Below are 19,910 nucleotides of genomic sequence, written 5' to 3' on the forward strand. Positions count from 1 at the left end.
TGAGATGGGATGCTTTATTAAGTAGCCAAAGCAATTCCTGGTTATTCTGAGAGAGAGAGAGAGAGAGAGAGAGAGAGAAAAGAAAAAAAAAACGGAGTTAACCTGGGAGCCCCATCCAGCTGTGAGGGGGTACTTCACAGGGTTCTTAGCACAGCCCTAAGAGTCATGGTTGTGTCTAGAACTGTCATGGTAGCTATACATTAGTATGCACACAGTAATTGCCTGATGGGAAGCTATCTTAAGCTCCTATTCAGCCATTCTCCACAGGTCACGTTCATACTCCTTCATGGTGAGGGTTATAGCCAATTCTCTCCTGTCTGTACTGGGTAAACTGAACACAGCCCACTCAAATGAAAGGACAAACAAGAGGCCAAGCAGAATAAATTCTTTGTTTTCTGAAGGAGTAGATGTTCTGCCCATACAGCTTCATGTATTCATTTAAATAATAAATATTTTGTAGGAGGGGGTTGGCCTAGCAGTTTTAAGATGTCCACATCCCCCATCATGGTACCTGGGTTTGATCCACGGCTTCAGCTCCTGACTCCATCTTCCTGCTAATGGAGGCCCTAGAAGGCAGCAGTGATGGCTTGAGAATTGGGTCCCTGCCAACCAGGTTCGTGTACTCCTGGCTCCAGCGCAGCTGAGTCCCAGCTGTGGACATCTGGGGAATCAACCAGCTGATAGGAGCACTCCATCTCTCAATTAAGTTAAAATATTTTGTACGTATTAGTAGAGTGGGAGATGATAGCAGGGTTTTATGAAATGGGAAACGAATAAAAATGGGCCCAAAGATTACTTTTAAGTCTCCAGCTGGCCGTACGTCCCTCTCAGAAGAAATTCTACTTCTCACCATTCTTTGGAATAGCACTTGGTTTTGGAGATTCTTATTTGACCTGGGTCTTTATGGGCTACAGTTGCATGACTAAAAATTCCCCTATTGACCTCAGAGGTAATTTTTCTTCAAGATTACGTCCCTTTTATGGAAATGGGCTGGATCTTGAATCGTTTTTTTTTGAAATTATTATAGGAATTAAGGCTAAATTCTTAAAGAAGCTTGTGGAATATTGGACTGGAAGAGAGAAATCCGTGGTTCTTTACTCCAACCATCCAAGGGTTACAGGGGTTGCATTCAAAAGGTGAAAAGCAAAACGCCAATCATGATAGCTGCAGCAGGGTCCTGCAGCATGGTCAAAAGCACCCCCCAAGCTGTTAGTGCCCCTCATTCTGGCTTTAGACCTTCCAGTCTTCTACCTGCCCTCTGCCACCTTGATCCATCAGTCTCTTCTGTGCCAACAAGACCACGGGCTCTTATCCATTCTCTGGCGGTGGCCCTCTCATCAAGGCATGGTCAGGAGCTTCTCCCTGCGGTGGGGCTCTGGCTGCACCCTCTGATGGCTGAGCTCCCAGAGACGTCTCAGAGTCACTCAAAGTCCAGGGGAATATTGGCAGCAGAGATGTCTGAACTGTTATCTGCAGACTTCCTGTGAAAGATTCCACGAAGGCTGGATTCCTGATCCATGTGAAGCCAGTTTTTTCAACTTTGACTTTCACTGTCCTTTTCTGTACCCCAACTGGCCACAACTGGACTTTCTTGGCACTCCAGATAATCTGAATTTCCATAATTTAGTAGCAGGTTCACTCTCCCCATTGGATGGGATTCAGGAACATTCTCATTGAGCATCTTGTCGCCAAGGAGTAGTCCTAATTTTTTAAAAGAAATATGTTGAATAAATACATATGTGTATGCATCCATATAAATACACATAATGACAAAGAATTAGTATATAAAGTGTAAATAATTTCTGCCCACTTTAAGAATTTCCAGGGGCAGGTGCTGTGGTGCAGTGGGTTAAAGCCCTGGCCTGAAGCGCTGGTATCCCATATGGGCGCTGGTTCGAGACCTGGCTGCTCCACTTCACATTCAGCTCTCTGCTATGGCTTGGGAAAGCAGTCGAAGATGGCCCAAGTCCTTGGGCCCCTGCACCCACATGGGAGACCTGGAAGAAACTCCTGGCTCCTGGCTTTGGATCAGCACAGCTCCGCCTGCTGCGGCCATTTGGGAAGTGAACCAGCAGTTGGAAGACCTCTCTCTCTTGTCTCTACCTCTCTCTGTAACTCTTTCAAATAAATAAAATAAATCTTAAAAAAAAAAAAAGAATTTCCAGGGGCCACCATTGTGTAGTAGTGGGTTAAGCCAATGCCTGCAATATCAGCATCCTATATGGGTGGCAGTTCATGTCCTGGCTGCTCCGTTCCGATCCAGCTCCCTGCCACAATATGCCACTCATGTGAGAGACCCAAATGGAGTTCTGGACACCTGCCTTTGGCCTGGACCAGCCCCAGTTGTTGCAGCCATTTGAGGAATGAAGCAGCTGATGGAAGATCTCTTCCTTTGTCACTCCCTCTCTTGTCACTCTGCCTTTTCAAATAAATCTCAAAAAAAAAAAAATTAAAAACCTGAACAAAGAATATGAATAAGTAATTCATAGAGAAAGAAAGCAAATAGCTGGGGCTGGCGCCAGGGCTCACTAGGTTAATCCTCCGCCTGCAGCGCCGGCATCCCATATGGGCGCCGGGTTCTAGTCCTGGTTGCTCCACTTCCACTCCAGCTCTCTGCTGTGGCCCAAGAGGGCAGTGGAGGATGGCCCAAGTCCTTGGGCCCCTGCACCCTCATGGGAGACCAGGAGAAGCACCTGGCTCCTGGCTTCAGATCGGCGCAGTTCCAGCCGTTGTGGCCATCTGGGGAGTGAACCAACGGAAGGAAGACCTCTCTCTCTCTCTCTCTCTCTCTCTCTCTCTCTCACTGTCTGTAACTCTACCTGTCAAAAACAAAACAACAACAACAACAACAAAAAAAAAAACAAATAGCCAACAAACATACAAAAATAGGTATAATTTCAAGGTATTCAAGTGTTACAAACAAGATTCAATTACACACCTAACATCCTTACAAATATTTAAAAGTTTGATAATATAAATATAGGCAAGGATATGGCAATAACTGTTGAACTGGTGGGAATGAAAATTGTTACAGCTAATTTGGAGATACTTTGATAGTACTGAAGTCTTAAATGTACGTATCATGTGATTTTAAAATGTTATTTATTTATCTGAAACAGAGTGAACACGCACTCTCCTATCCACTGGTTCATGTCCCAAATGCCCCTCATAGCCAGGACTGGGCCACAACAAAGAGGCAGAAATGTAATCCAGTTCTCCCACAAAGGTGACTGGGACCCAAGTACTTGAGCCATTGCCTGCTGCTTCCCAGGGTGCATATTACCAGGAAGCTGGAGTCTGGAGCAGCGCCAAGACTGAACCTCAGGCAGTCTAATATGGGATGCAGATAGCCCAACTGTGTCATCATTGGGATTCTCTTTTTAAGAAAGAAAGATTGGGGTTGACATTGTGGCGTAGCAGGTTAAGCCTGCACCTGTGCTGCTGGCATCCCATATGGGTGCAGGTTAGAGACCCAGCTGCTCCACTTCCATTCCAGCTCTCTGCTAATGCACCTGGGAAAGCAGCAGAAGATGTCCCAGGACTTTTTGCCCCTGCACCCACGTGGGAGACCTGAGAGAAGTTTTGGCCAGGCTGGGCCAGGCTGTTGTGGCCTTTTAGGGGAGTGAACCAGTAGGTGGAAGGTCTCTGTCTCTCTCTCTCTCTCTCTCTCTCTGTCTTTCCTACTCTCTCTCTCTCTCTAATGCTGTCTTTCAAATAAATAAAAAGTAAATCTTAAAAAAAAAAGATATCCAATTCAAAAAAAAATCAAAACACAAAAGTGATACATGAGAATTAGGATTCTTGACACAGGAGAAAAGTATGGAAAGCAGCCTCTAAGATCTCCCAGGGACCCTATACAAAGCCTTGTATATCCTGGTCCTTTAAGTCACTTGCTTCTGACCAGTATCTACAGCAATGTTGAGAGGGTGTCACTTCCGTGATGAGGTGACAGAGACCTGTAGCTTCTGTCTTTTTAGCAGATGCTGTCTTGGGAGGTTGCTATGGTTTATTTATGACTTGTCACACAAAATTCATGTGATGGGTGCTTGGTCCTCGGTGTGGCAGTGTTCTGGGGAACTGTGTTCTAGTAAATGAAGAAAGGATGAGACCATGAGAATATCGTGACTTTGCCACCTGTTATGAGGAAGAGGAAAAGCTCTGAAAAAGGCCCAGCTTTTTCCTAAAGAAAATGCTTATGGGGACTCAGTAGACCTCCGGGATAAAGATTTCACTGCATTTTGCTGTGCTCACGCAGAGGACACTGCCTTGCTCCTCAAAGCCCTGCCCACTGCACTTCCACAGGCATCCCAGTCTCTCTGGGGTAGGACAGGCAGCAGGGCAGTGTGGGGGAGCAGAGGTCAGAGACTACACACTGATGGAGAGGTCGCTGGCTCAAGGATGGGAAGAAGGCTATTATTTGCTTAGCATTTCAAGCATATTATAAGGACCATAACCATACTCAGGACTGTTCAGCACCTTGATACTCAACCATAAGCCTCCATGAATATGGGATTTGTGTCAACTGATCTGCTTAAAATGCAGACTTGTGCTCTTCTTCTGGCCTTCAGAATTCAAATCTGCCATTCTGACAAGATCCCAGGGGATGTGAAGGCAGTCTGCAATTTGATAAGCATTATTCTCACCTGAATTTAGCTAAATGCTAATTGTTCTATTCGCAAGTAAAATCTTAAATGCATTTAATTTTTGTGTATTTCTAAAATTTTAACTTTTATTTAATTGAAAGAGAAAGACAGATACACACACTCACACACACAGATCTGTCATTCTCTGGTCCACTCTCCAAATGCTCACAGTATCTGGGCTGGACAGGATGAAGCCAGGAGCCCAGAACTCAGTCTTGGTCTTGAGCCATCACTTGCTGCTTCCCACGGTGCACAGCAGCACAAACCCAGAATCAGAAGTTGGTGGAGACTTGAAGCTAAGCACTCAGATATGGGATGCACCAAATACCTGCCCCTAAAGGAATTTTAAAAGAATTTTTTTGGTGTGGTTCCTAGGCTATAAGGAAAATACATATACATAACTTTTAAAAAAATAAACTTCAAAGGTTTACAACAGTATACTTTTAAGCTGAAACTTTCTTCTGAAATTCTGATTCAAATTCTGACTGTGAAGAAAATTATAAGAATGTTAGCACTGACATTTAATATCCTATTTAGTTTTTTAACATGATACTTAAAATTCTACCCACATTTGCTAAATGGTATTAAATGACTTATGTTAATCACAATGCATACTTATTGACAGCTATGTTTTCAGTGTTTTCTAAGTTTGTGTTCTATGGTTTTCTTCCCCTAGTTTACAGATGAGGGGGACTGTAGCAGGGGCATGTTTAGATCCGTTACATGTAAAGTCCCACAGCTTACAAAGGCACAGTCATGATTTGAATTTCAACTGCCTTGTGCCAAAGCACTAATAGCAAACAGCCTGAGCATGCTGTCTCCCTAAGATGCAAACTCTCCAGGGCCAGAGAGTCCTTAGGGCTCAACAATACTGCTCGTGCTGGCACTCCAAGGTACCAGCTAACCCCCAAGCGGCAGTGGCGAAGCATATGCTGACAGAACAATCTGGAAATTAAAGAAGTACAGTGTGAAGAACAGAAGCTTTTAGGCATTATTTCTAATAAAAATTGAGACCTTAAATATTATAAATATTGACCGGCCCTGAGAATCTGAAGTTAGATCTGAAATGGGACATAGATACTTAAACTGTCACGGCTACAGAGTCCCCACCACTTAATGAGTGTGTCACCTCTTCTGATGAAGCACCCCAGAGATCTCTGACCGCGTCCTGGGGGTGGGGGGGCACACAGCAGTAACTCCTGCGGGAATATGACTGATTCTTATTCCCCAAACTTCTGTCTGTGTCAAATGTAACTCATGCAGATATAAAGACCTCCAAGTATCCTTTGAGCTCACCCAACTTAAAGACCTGCATACAGATACTGGTCTTTTAAAAGTTGTTGAGTACTCCACATTAATCAAGAACAGCCCCCTCTATACCACATTTCTTTCCAGTTACGATTCTATCCCTGTAAGGGAAATTATCAAAAAACAAACTAAGGGATAAGGAAGAAGGAGCCACACCCGCCCCCAATCCAGGCTTGCAGACAAGCTATGCCTTTCAACGCAAAATAAATTTGCCAAGAACAGAAAAAATCTTACTTTCCAAGCAGGCCCCACTCAGGAGCCTGGGAGTGCCTGGAATCAGTCCCGCTGAGCCAGAGTGTGGATCCTACAGTGCCTAATGAGGTTGCAGCGAAGGCTGGAGGCTCTGGCGCGCTCGGCCTCTCTCCAGTAGGCTCCTCTGATGTTTGGTGAGACGTGTCCGCCTACGAAAGCTTTTACTGCACTGGCTGCACGGATAGAGTCTCTGGCCAGTGTGGACCCGGAGATGCTGGAAGAGCCCCGCATTCCGACTGAAGGCTTTGCCACACTCGGTTCACCGGTAGCGCTTCTCTCCGGTGTGCATCCTCTGGCGCTGAACCACGGATGAGCTGAGGCGGAAAGCCGTCCCGCACGCCTCACCTTCGTCCGGCTTCTCCCCTGTGCGGACTCTCCTGTGTCTAGTAAGAAGGCTTTCGCACACTCCTTACACCGACAGGGCTTCTCTCGGGTGTGACTCCGCTCAAGTTCATTCAGGCCTGACCGCTGGCTGAAGGCCTTCCCACACTTTTCGCATTCGTATGGCTTTTCCCGAGTGCGGATTCGTGGTGCTGGATGAGGACTGGATTCTGAGTGAAGCTTTTCCCACATCCCTTGCATCTGTGACGACTTCCTCCAGCAGGGTTTCCCTGCTGCTTTTCTCTTTCTGCTCTCTGAGGGCACTTCAGAACCTCCGTGTTCTTGTTCTGAGGCCTGAGGCAGGTAGGTATATTCAGATTCATAAAAGGACTATAGGAGGGGCTGGCGCTGTGGCATAGCGGGTAAAGCCGTCGCCTGCAGTGCCAGCATCCCATATGAGCGCCGGTTCAAATTCTGGCTGCTCCATTTCCAATCCAGCTCTCTGCTATGGCCTGGGAAAGCAGTGGAAGATGGCCCAAGTCCTTGGGCCCCTGCACCCACGTGGGAGACCCGGAAGAAGCTCCTGGCTTCAGATTGGCTCAGCAGGCCATCTGGGGAGTGAACCAGTGGGTGGAAGGCTTCTCTCTCTCTCTCTCTGCCTCTAAGAAACTCTGCCTTTCAAATAAAATAAATAATTCTTAAAAAAACAAAAAAGGGATATTGGATCGCAAGCTAATACTCAAAGAGATCACATGAACAAATAAAACATTTTTTAGAGAGATGGTACAACGGAAGGGCCAGAGTTTAATTCCAGAAAGGGAAAACAAAAGAGGCCCACCTGGACATGGTGGTTTAAAATATGTCCACATTTTAGTGGATATTCGTTGTTTTAAAAAGGTGGAATCTAATTCCCCTGCCCTTCAGTGTGGCTATACATAATGGCTCTCTTCTACTAAACAGAAAATGTGGCAGAATGGATGTTAGAGTAACTAATACAGCAAGCCAATACATTCTGTCTGAATAAGACAGAAATTGGCGAACTCAAAAGGCTTCCATAGCCTTGGCAACTCATGACTAGAGCCTAGGGAGATTACTGATGCCATAAACAAGAGTGTCAAATTGTTAAGTCAACAACAGGAGTCACTGTGTACTTACTTCTCATGTGGGATCTGTCCTTAATGTGTTGTCCAATGTGAAGTAATGCTATAACGAGTACTGAAACAGTATTTTACACCTTGTGTTTCTGTGTGGGTGCAAACTGATGAAATCTTTACTTAATATATACTAAATCGATCTTCTGTATATAAAGATAATTGAAAATGAATCTTGATGTGAATGGAATGGGAGAAGGAGCGGGAGATGGGAGGGGTGCAAGTGGGAGGGAAATTATGGGGGGGGAAGCCATTGTAATCCATAAACTGTACTTTGGAAATTTATATTTCTAAATAAAAATTAAAAAAATATTTGGAATAACATTTGTCCAAAAAATAGATAAACAGATACATAAATAGTAGTAGTTTAAAAGCCTGGTAGAGAGTTAACATATTAGGTATAGGTGGTAAACAGGACATCTAAGACTAGCTATAATACCAGAATTTATATGTGATATAATACAGACCTCAATTGAATATCCAGGGAACAAATAGGAGATTTGGTTATGTGACATTGAAAGAATGTGGCTCAGGAGTAAGTACATTTGAATTAGGCTGAAATAATGAACAAGAATTTATCAGGCATAGAAAGGGTGATGGGAGGGGATTCAACATTATAAAACAAGCAAACAACATGAGTAGAGGCACTGAAGGGTGTACGTAGTGGCTCTAAGAACAGGTGGCGATCTTGGTGGCTTAACCATAGAATGTTGAGTGTGGGTAATATATGTGAGATAAGAGATGAAGTTAGGGGGCCAGCGCTGTGGCATGTCGGGTAAAGCCGTCACCTGTAGTGCTGTTATCCCATATGGGCACCGGTTTGAGTCCCAGCTGCTTCATAGCTCTCTGCTATGGCCTGGGAAAGCAATAGAAGATGGCCCAAGTCCTTGGGCCACTGCACCCATGTGGGAGACCTGGAAGAAGCTCCTGCCTCCTAGCTTCGGATCAGCACAGCTCCAGCTGTTGTGGCCAACTGGGGAGTGAACCAGCAGATGGAAGATGTCTCTCTCTCTGCAACTCTGCCTTTCAAATAAATAAATCTTTAAGAAAATGGGAGGAATGTGAAACTAAAATTCTAATGTATAAGATACAATGGATGTTCAGTCCAGTTGCTGTTGGGAGAATATGAACACCGGACAACAGAATTCACTGAAAAAGTCTAAAGACAAATATATGTCCTATAATTTAAGGGTATATGAGGAAGGGACAAATGTAACTCTCATGTTAATATTGAGAGATTAATGGATATAGACATTTGGCAAATCCATTGAACTATCTATTAACCTTGAGAATTAACAAGTTCCCACACTCATAGAAAAAGACGACTGTGCTGTGGCTGTGAAACAAGTGGCCCATAAGTGGTCTGTTGGATCCCAGTTCACTAAGAACATGCTTTGCAAGCCAACCAATTAGTGACAATGAGTAGCTTTTGAAAATCAGTCAGCAAGGAATGAACTCATCCCAATACAAACCTGAGGGACACGAATCAGCAACAGTCTGTCCCATAACTATGCTCCCACTGATGACATCAGCCCGCTTAAACACACAAAGATCCACCAATCACTGAACTCATGCTTCTCAAAATCCCTCTAAGATCGGTAGTTTTTTCTTTTCGGGACCTAGTCAGAACACATCTTCAGCTGTCTTTTATTTTCAGATATTGAGTGATGGTCTCATCATTCTTTGAGAAGCTGAATATATATGACCTAGCAATTCAACTCCTGGATATATACTCAAAGAAATAAATGTGTATGTCCACTAAAAGATAAATATAGGAATTTCCAGTGCAGCTTTATTCTTAACAGCTTCATGGTAGAACTAACCCAAATGTTCATTAACTGTGGAATAAACACTAGCATTGTAGCAGGTGGACTTCTAAAGTTACTCCTGTGATAGCGCATACAGGGAAGGGTGTAAGTAAGATAACTAACCAGTTGACTTTATGATATGGAGTTACTTGAATGGGACCCACCTATTTACATTAAAAGCAGAGTTTTCTCTGGCTTATGGTAGAGAAGGAAGTCAGAGATCCAAAGCATGATAAGGATTTGGTGCATGATTGCTAACTTTACTATGGAGAGAGCTAAAAAGGATTGTAGCTGCCTCCAGAAGCCGAGACCAGTCACTCACTGGCTAGCAGCCAAGCAAAGAAAGAGGGGCTTCAGTCCTACCTGGAGTTCAGTCGTACACTGTGAGAAGTTGGAATCTGCCAGCAAGAACACGATTGGAAGCCAGTTTCTCCCCAGAGCTTGGACATGAGAACACAGGATCAAGGCTGACATGTTGATTTCGACCTTGTCACACCCTGAGCACAGAAACCAGCCAGGTTATGCCAAACTTCTGACCTACAGAATTGTGCACTAACAACTGACCGTTGTTTTAAGTTGCTAAATTTGTGGTAATTTGTAACAAAGCAATAGAAAACTAATACAAAAGCAGATAGAAATAATCTACTGATAGCTTTTTGTGATAGGATGCACACAGTAGTTACCTTTGGTGGGGGAAAATGAGTAGGAAGGGTAGTATGAGGGCTACTAGGGTACTATTTATGTTTATTGATCTTGGTGATGGTGCTTACATAAAGTCTATTTCCTTTATAACAATTCTTCAAATGTAAACAAAAAATTTGTGCACTTTACTATAAATATGATATAATTTAATAAAGTATTAGACAAAAAGAAAACAATATTAGGAATACAGTGCCTAGCTTCCAAATCGGGGCAGGTGAAATGCAATATAGAAAGTTTTACAAAAAATGAATATAAAAAGGCATATCATCAAAATATTCAGGAAAAAGAAATACTGAACTCACAAGGCAGTTCTCTCTCAGACGTGGCAAGGGAAACACAAAGGCCACAAGTGCAACTATAATGATTTTTCCAATAGCTGAAGTAAATAATGACAGAGGCTGACACTGTGGCATAGAAGGTTAAGCCTTGTCTGCAGTGTCCGCGTTCCATATGGGCACTGGTTCGAATCCCGACTGCTCTGCTTCCAATACAGCTCCCTGCAAAAGTGCCTGGGAAAGCAGTGGAAGATGGCCCAAGTACTTGGGCCCTTGCACCCACGTGGGAAAGGCTCCTGGCTCCTGGCTTCAGATTGGCCCAGCTCTGGCTTTTGCAGCCATTTGGGGAGTGAACCAGAGGATAGAAAAAAAAAAAAAAACACTTGCTTGCTCGCTCTCTCCTTCTCTCTTCCTCTCTCTCTTTCCACCTTAAAAATACATAAATAAATCTTTTAAACAAGAATAATGATAATTTTTGGAAAACTTAAAGCTAAGAGGCAGTATATGGTGCTGATTATATTGTTCTTATATTTATACACTTAAGATTTTTAATGTAAAAAATAATGAAATAAAATTTAAAGGCAAAAATATAGTGAGAGAGAAAGAGAAAACTCAGTCTACCTACCTTCACAAGTGCTCCAATTGATAAATCTGTATTTTACTTAAGGCAGCACTATTTTGATATGCTTTCCCTACGTCAAGTGAATTGTCAAACACTCTACAAACTCTATATTTATTTAATGAGATCCAATACTTTAAAAAAATTATTTATCTAGTTGAAAGGCAGAGTGACAGAGAGAAGGAGAGACATGGAAAAAGAGAGAGAGAGAAAGAGAGAGAGAGAGGATTTCCATCCACTGGTTCACTCCCCAGGTAGCTGCAAACAGCCCCGACCAGGAACTCCATCCAGGTCTCCCATGTGGGTGGCAGGGACTCAAGCACTTGAGCGATCATCTGCTGCTTCCCCGGTACATTGGCAGGGAGCTGGATCAGAAGCAGAGCAGCGAGGACTCAAGCCAACATTCTGATATGGAATGTGGGCATCCCAAGTAGTGGTTCAACCTATTGTGCCACAACACCTGCCCCAGACCCAATTAGTTTTTATGTTTATTTCCAAACTACCACATAAAATTAAGCCTTCTGTGTTTAACACAGTGGAGAATTTGAGTATTGTTTATATTAACGAGCTCTAAGAAGAATTTTCTTTTTAGTTTTTCTTGGTGTCCTGGTTATGATCTAGACAGATACTGCCATTTACTCACTTGTCTTAGTGCATAAATATTCACTGAGCACTCCTGACATGCCATGCACTTTGCAAGGCACCAAGGCTACAAGGATGAAAAAGATAGAACCAGCATTTTTGTTTGTTTGTTTGTTTGTTTTTGCTGGAGCTTACATTTTAATGGATAAGAGAAACCAAAAATAAAAGCAGCAACAAAAATAAAATAATTATGAGTCATGATAAGTGATATGAGACATACAAAGTAGGCACTAAGTTATCAATCAAATGGAAGGCCTATTTAGATAGGTGGTGAGAGATGAGGTAACATTCAAGCTGAACCCTAAAGAGTAACAGGAGTGCATTACTCAGAGACTGGGAAACCGGCTGACAGGACAAACAAGAGCCCCCAAGTCTGTCAAGGAGTTTGAATTTCAAAGTGCAATGGTTGGGGGCGGTGCTGTGGCATAGTCGGCTGAGCTTCCCCCTGCAGCACTGGTATCCCATATGGGCGCCAGTTCATATCCTGGCTGCTCCTCTTCCAATCCAGCTCTCCTTCTGCTAATGGCCTGGGAAAGCAGTGGAAGATGCTCCTGTCTCCTGGCTTCAGATCAGCCCAGCACCAGCCTTTGCAGTCATTTGGGTAGTAAACCAGAAGATTCTTCTCTCTGTCACTCCTTCTCTCTGTCTGTAACTCTAACTCTCAAATAAAAACAAAATCTTAAAAACAAAAAAGTGCAATGGCAAACCACTAAAGGCTTTAAAGGGAACCATCAAGGTTGGGTTTATTGCTTATTTGTATATATATTTCATATACTGGAAAGAGAATGAGTTGAGGGAATGAGGGTGCAAGGCTAGAGTGGAAGTAGAAAAAGCAAGAGTTGAAAGAAAGGTGCGGAGGGAAGCTGTTGCATTGAATTTGGAAAGACTTCCACTTAGGAAAGATGTTACTGTGCTCTCTGAAGTTATTTAACTTTGAACAATACATACAAATAAAAGGAGAAATAGCTCAATCTTTGTAAAAGCAGTTGAGTCATTGGACAGACATTTAGGGATCTGTGCTTCTAAGTGCTGGAAATACATAGGAATTTGCAGCTCATGGGATGCAATTACAATACAATGAAATAAAAGCTGGGCATACTCCTGGAAGTCAGAGGAGCTCATCCTAAATTCAGTATTCAGTTTCTATGCATTACTGTTCATTTCACAAATATTCACTAAGAGTCTATTATGTATCAGGCAGCAAAGAAAGAATGAAACAAGTGCATGTGTCCCCATTTTCACTTTTTGAACTAAAGAAATGGCGGCAGCAGCATAAAAGAACATTTTCTTATTAGTTCCAGTGCTTGAGCAACAATAAAGAGATCATGTAAATCATAAGCCACCTGTATTGTAAAAATAAATCCCTAAGGATACCAATTACAACGACAAGGAAATAGAGGAGCAAACCCAGAAATGGGAGTACGCTATGGAGGGAGGACTGACAGCCTCTCCTCTTCAATAAGGCAATGGGACAGGAAGCAGGGAGGAACAGGGGTAGGGCTACTCTACACTGAAAGAGACTTAATGATCTCGCCACGATTGGACCCTGGTTGGTAAAAAGTTGCACAAGACATCTGCTGGGAACTGGGTCTTGTTCTGCCCTCCTCTAGAAGTCTCTCCACCACCCCAGGGAGGGCGGGAAGCAACCTCCTCCAGCTGCTCCGGGTTCCAGGCCAGCGAGCGTGCCCCCGGACCACCCCAGACACCACAGCCTGAGGGGTCCAACTGAGGGCCGAAACTCGCCCGTGGGTCGCTGGGAAGCTCCAGATCCGGTTGCCTGGTTGCAGCGTTCCGACAACCGACGAACCACAAAGGCCGGAAGTGCGTCACCGCCCTGAGTCCTGCTGCCAAAGTCGAGCAACTTACCTTTCTAGCTCTCTTAACTCTCCAGGAATTCCGGAGGTTGTTGCGTCTTGATGACTGGTTACCAGGCGGAGAAATCTGGCTGTCCGGTCATCTGGGAGTCAGAGTTCCTGTACTCAAACTTCTCACCCGTTCCTCCCAGTCTCAGCCTCCTCCTCTGCTTTTTTGGACATCGCAAAGGGGAGATGGCAGTGGTGGAAATGAGGCCACAGAGTTGTTTTGTTGTTTTGTCATTCTGTTTGCTCTCAACCTATTTTTCTTGGAATCTCAAAATCTAAGGAGATAGACATGTGAACAACTAACGACATAAAACTGACGTGTACGAAATGAAGGAAAAGAAAATAAAGGTTTACACGGCGATTAGAAGAGTCCTTGGAACACAGTAAATGCGCGTATTAGGTCGCATTCGTGGCATGGGAGAGGGAAGCTATCAGAACAGAACAAGAGCAGTAGAGATTTGCCAGTGTACACAGGGAAAGGAGCAAAGGAAAGAAATTTCTGGAAGAGAGAATAGAAGGTATAAAGGTAAGACTTGGGGGGAGATACTTCGGGGTATCCAAAAAATTGGGCAGATCAGAACGGGGCACCTTGGACAATATGTTTGAATTTGCATCTGAAAACGTTGTGGCAGCCTTATAGAGGATAGACTAAAGAGCTGAGACTACTGGGAGAGACACCAGTTTGACTACTTCAAGAATTCAGGGTGAAAATAGTAAGGGCATGAATCAAGGTGGTAGACATAGAAATGGAGAGGCATAGATGATAATCTGTCGTCAAAGGTTGAATAGATTTTTTAAATTAATTTTTCATTATACAAATTCACATTGAATGCAATCTTTGTGCCAAGAGTTTGCTCTGGGAACTGGATAGAATAATAATGCACATAAGGTTCCCACCCTCAGGAATCTTACAATACAAACAGAAATACAGACAGAGGGAGATCCAGCTTCTATCATTTGGGAGACCTTCTTTAAGGAAAATGTTTCAAAATAACAAATACAAACATAGGTACTAAAATGGCAATGCAGAATGGGAAATCACATGGCACTACAAACTTTTTAGCCTTCCAAAGATCATAAACAAAAGTCATAAAAATAATATTTTTGTTGAGCTGTCTGCCACAACTCCAATATTTTTTCCTATTTAATTGGCTTTATATTCTTCACTGCTTCTTTGTATGTTGATTTTATTAATTTAAATGATTCTAGAAAGAGTTTTATAACCTTTTCTCTAGCATGGATGATGAAAAACAACTTTCAATTGTTGAATTTGGATAAACTTCTATTAAGTTTTTTGCAATTATGGGCTATGAGACTTAAGGAGAGTTTGTTTCTGTGTAAGGACAGAATCTAAGAATTTGTATTGATACTTTTTAACTAGCTGGCCTTTTATGTCCTTATTACCAATGGCATCTTGTATTTTCTTGACATATTTTATGTCAAATGTGCATAAAATTTAAATGTGTTGAGTGATTCACTGCTCTTTGTTATACTGAACAATCCAAGAGCCCATTTATTATTCTATTCAAAATGTAGCTTTTCTTCTTAACAAACTACTACTTTCATATAATCTGAAGCTGTTTTTCTGTTATAATTTGCTTCCTGACATCAGAATTATTTCTGTTGATTTTCTTGATTACAGTTACATAATGATTAGTGACAGGGAGACGTTCTGAATGTGTTGCTAGACTATTCTGTCAAGGTGTAAACATAATACATTGTATTTACACAAACCTGGGTGGGACAGCCTACAACCCACCTTGGCTATATGGTATATTACTGGTATATGGTATATTGCTAGTAGGCTGCAGATCTATACAGCATGTTACTGTTCTGCATATAGTAGGCAACTATAACACAATGAGTTTCTCTATTGAATGTGTGTATCTAAACCTAGAAAAGACACAGGAAAAATGTGAGGCAATAGGAATTTGTCAGCTCTGCTATAATTTTATAGGACCACTGTCATATATGTAGTCTATTGCTAGCTGGAACATAATAATGTGGCATATGACTGTCCCCTTATTACTTTTGTTTTCAAATTCCATTAATTTCTAAATTTTAATTTGTTCTTTAATAATTTTGTCTTATAATTTATCATTTATTTCTTTTTAACTTATTTATTTATTTGAAAGGCAGAGTTACAAAAAGAGAGGGAAAGACAGAAAGAGATCATATCAAAATACCTTTCCACATTATAGATAATGTGATTCATTTTTTACCCAGATGCCAAAATTGCTTATCAGTGTTTCAGTGGCACTCAATGAGAGGAAAATATGAGAAGCAGAGCCAGAATTCAGAAAAACAATGGGTTTAAACATTTGTTGCCAAAATATACAATCTTGTCTTCATATTTTACAAATATATGAATCATGTGAACAGAGCATTTGGAGAGACTCATGTCAGTACCTCTTCATACACTTAATGATAAACGCATTTCTGAAGAAATGAGTGCTGCCGTGGAAATAGGCATCTAATGGCTGTTATAGGAAATGCAGTTCCTATCTTTAATTTATCATAGTCTACCTGGAGATAAAATTATATCACTTCATATTTTACCAACCATTTCACGCATACTTACAATAGATGGAAACTTACAACAGTGTAACTGACTCCTTTGCTATTACTAATGTTTTGTAATGCCATTGTCATCACATTTTAAGTCTCAGGTTAACATGATATTCTTTTTGCTTTAAATTTGTTTATAAGGAAAATAAAGAAAACAAGGAAAGTCTTTTATATTTATATACAGATTCACCACCCTGCTTCTCTTCATTCCTCCCTGTAATTCTGTTTCCATCTATCACTTCTCTGAAGTTTGTGTTACTGTATTTATAAGGGGAATTTTAAAACTTTATGACAATGGAGTTAAAAAAATACAAACTTTATTTCTCGACAGAAGCTCCATTAAGTTCAAGACACTTTTTTAAAGAAATTTTTTATCTTATTTATTTGAAAGAGTTACAGAGAGAGGCCTTCCACCCGCTGGTTAACTCCCCAAATAACCGCAATGGCAGGAGCTGAGCTGTGCTGATCTGAGCTTATTCCAGGTCTCCCATGTTGGTGCAGGGGATCCAAGGACTTGGGCCATCTTCTATTGCTTTCTCAGGTGCATTAGTGGAGAGCTGGATCCAAAGTGGGGCAGCCAGGACTCAAATGGGCGCCTGTATAGAATGTGGCACTGCAGGCCAGGGTTTTAACCCTCTGCGCCACGGCACAGGCCCCTCAAAACACTTTTGTAAGCGGTAATGCCAGCCAATTAGTCCGCCCCTAAGGATCTGAGCTTATGGGATTTATAAGACATCATTAGGTGGACCAATATACTCATTAAAGCATTTTAACAGGTTGAAGAAAGAAACAGGCAGAAAGGTTATTTAAAGAAATTGTAGCCCCGCAAATTTGAGGAAGGAAAACGGACATTTAGGTTCAAAAGGCTAACAAATCCAACCAAAATAAGCCCAAAGAAATCTATACTGACACATATTATAATCAAATCGTCAAAAGTCACACACAAAGGATTTCATAGCCAGTAAGAGAAAAATGACTTGTCACACGCAAGTCCGAAGGCTATCAGATTTCTCAGCAGAAACCTCAGAGGTCAGAAGGGAGTTGGGTGACAAAGTTACTGAAGAAAAAAAAATCTGCCACCAAGAATACTGTATCTGGCACAAATTATCCTTCAAAAATAAAGGAGAGATAAATACTTTCCTAGATTAACAAAAGCTAAGATAGTTTATTACCTAGGACATACTTTACCAGAAATACTTCAAGTTGAACTGTATCTGGCAAAAATTATCCTTCAAAAATAAAGGAGAGATAAATACTTTCCTAGATTAACAAAAGCTAAGATAGTTTATTACCTAGGACATGCTTTACCAGAAATACTTCAAGTTGAAACAAAAGAATTCTGACAAATGACACAAAGCACACGAAAGAACAAAGCTTGCTGATAAAGGTAAATACATGGAGAAACACAGAATACAATCATGGAGGTGTCCTAGACTCTCCGCTCATCTTCACAGATGAAGCTTGGGCTTGACCTCTGGATTCTGTGGTTGGGAAACTTTCTGGACAGAGGACCACAGTGACTGAGGAGTTCATCTCATGTATTTTCCCCTCTCGTGTGTGTCCTAGATTGGCCACTGTTCATGTTTTAAAATACTTGATTCAGGGGCCAGTGCTGTGGCTTAGTGGGCTCTGCCTGCCCGCTGGCATCCCATATGGGTGCCGGTTCTAGTCCCAGCTGCTCTACTTCTGATCCTACTCTCTGCTTATGGCCTGGGAAAGCAGTAGAAGATGGCCCAAATGCTTGGGTCCCTGCACCTGCGTGGGAGACCCAGAAGAAGCTCCTGGCTCCTGGCTTTAGATCAGCCCAGCTCTGGCCATTGCAGCCATTTGTGCAGTGAACTAGCAGACTGAAGATCTCTGTCACTCCCTCTCTCTGCCTGTAACTCTACTTCTAAGTAAATAAATAAATCTTTCAAAAAACTACTTGATTCATACATTTTATACAGTTTTGTAGTTGTTTAAAATCTGAGAATATTCTAGTATTACTTCCTCAGTGATGACTGAAAGCAGAAGTCCAAGTCTTGTCCTGGGAAGGAGTCTTCCTTTTGCTGTTGGTTCACCCTCCAATGGCCGCCGCGGCCGGCACATTGCACCGGGATTAGAACCCGGTGTGCGGGTGCCGCAGGCGGAGGGTTAGTTTATTGAGCCGCAGCGTCGGCCAAGTGTTCTAATTTCCTTTGTTCAGGAGTTCATTTGGTCCCAACCTGTCTATCCCTTAATGACTAATGAATTGAGGTCTCTCTCCACATTCCTGACAACTGGAGTCTGCCAGCTTTATAATTATTCTTTGATAGGGAAATCAAGCTTTCTAGGAAGAGCGCCTGTTGAAATTTTGGTTTGTAGTTCTCAGGAAATGAAGGTGAAATAAACTTTCTTTTTCTCAGATGAACAAAAACTGATAAAACGTTTCTAACAGCCATGCCTTACAAGATATAAAATGGAGTTCTTCAGGTTGAAAGGAGGAGACACCGGAAAGAAATATAATGTCATACAGAACACAAAATGTGCCAATATAGGTAATTACCAAAGACAGATTAAGGGACCAGCTTAATCTACTACTACTGGAGGCTACTACTCTTCCAATCCAGCTCTCTGCGATGGCCTGGGAAAACAGTAGAAGATGGTCCAAGTGCTTGGGCACCTGCACCCGCATGGGAGACCAGGAAGAAGCACCTGGTTTCGGATTGGCACAGCTCCGTCTGTTGTGGCCATCCGGGGAGTGAACCAATGGAAGGAAGACCAGTTCCAGCTGTTGCAGCCATTCAAGGAGTGAGCCAGCAGGTGAAAAACTTCTCTCTCTTTGCCTCTCTGTACCTCTGCCTTTCTTTTTTTCTTTTTCTTTTTTTTCAAAGAGAGAGGTACAGAGAGGTAGGTAGAGACAGAAAGAGAAGTCTTCCATCTGCTGGTTCACACCCCAGATGGCCACAACGGCCAGAGCTACGCCGATCCAAAGCCAGGAGCCTGGAGCTTCTTAGGGGTCTCCCACACGGGTGCAGGGATGGTCCTTGGGCCATCTTCTACTGCTTTCCCAGGCCATAGCAGAGAGCTGGATCAGAAGTGGAGCAGCCAGGACTAGAACTGGCCCCCATATGGGATGCCGGCGCTTCAGGCCAGGGCGTTAATCCACTGCGCCACAGCGCTGGTCTCTAAATTTTTAAAATAAGTAACAATAATCATAGTTATTCTCAAGCCCAGCAGGCTTTTTTTTTTTTTTTTTTTTTTTTTTTTTTTTTTTTTTTACCAGAGTAACAACTGTATTTACACAACACTCAGTTAGACAAGGATTGAAAAAGGGGGAGGGAGGCGACAGCGGTCAGCAGGGGCTGCAGCGCTGACTGGCGGCGAGACCCAGGATGTTGGCCTTGAGGAACGACTCCATCTGCTTTCCGGATATGCCTTCCACACGCTCCAGGTCCTCCGCCTGGCTGAAGCGGCCGTGGAGCTCCCTCCAGCTCACGATGAACTGGGCCTTCTGCCAGATGTGCTGCAGGCCGCGCAGATCCCGGGCCGAGCCTTCGTTGAGGAAGTCCAGGATTTTCTGGCGGCCGCGGGCCAGCAGCTCGGGGCTGATCTGCAGCTCCCAGCCGTCCTCAGCCTTCTCCTCGGGCTCCGAGGCATCCAGGGGCTCCGGCTTTCTCTTCCGGCCTCTCTTCTTAAGAACGTGGATTTCCGTGCTTGGGGAGGCTGCCTGCTCCTGAATCAGTTGCAGGGGCATCACCACAGCCTTTTTCAGGGGCTTTGCGACCATGCTAGTGCGCG

At 42.9% G+C, this 19,910-nt stretch overlaps 1 protein-coding gene and 1 non-coding gene across 5 annotated transcripts in view; both read right to left on the reverse strand.

The window, feature by feature from the left end:
• LOC100346803 (uncharacterized) overlaps positions 1 to 19,910 on the reverse strand; it is a 21,321-nt gene continuing 1,411 nt past the window's right edge. The window contains exons 1-3 of one of the 4 annotated variants that reach the window (XR_016234783.1): positions 9,847 to 9,984; positions 6,186 to 7,199; positions 1,071 to 1,701 (exon numbers count right to left, since the gene is read on the reverse strand). This is a non-coding gene — a transcript (uncharacterized LOC100346803). Of the gene's footprint in view, positions 47 to 511; positions 1,702 to 6,185; positions 7,200 to 9,846; positions 9,985 to 19,910 lie in introns of those variants that run through there. The other 3 variants (XR_016234784.1, XR_016234785.1, XR_016234782.1) reach the window with 3 other exon arrangements.
• LOC103349714 (kinesin-like protein KIF22) overlaps positions 15,684 to 19,910 on the reverse strand; it is a gene marked incomplete at its 5' end in the record, with an annotated part of 4,741 nt that continues 514 nt past the window's right edge. Inside the window, 1 exon segment of the mRNA XM_008262526.5 lies at positions 15,684 to 19,910. Within this exon segment, the coding sequence (XP_008260748.4) occupies positions 19,465 to 19,910 (446 nt within the window).

This window comes from Oryctolagus cuniculus, chromosome 5 (genome assembly GCF_051225735.1).
Source record: "Oryctolagus cuniculus isolate XC-2025 breed Fujian yellow rabbit chromosome 5, ASM5122573v1, whole genome shotgun sequence".
Lineage (NCBI taxonomy): Eukaryota > Metazoa > Chordata > Mammalia > Lagomorpha > Leporidae > Oryctolagus > Oryctolagus cuniculus.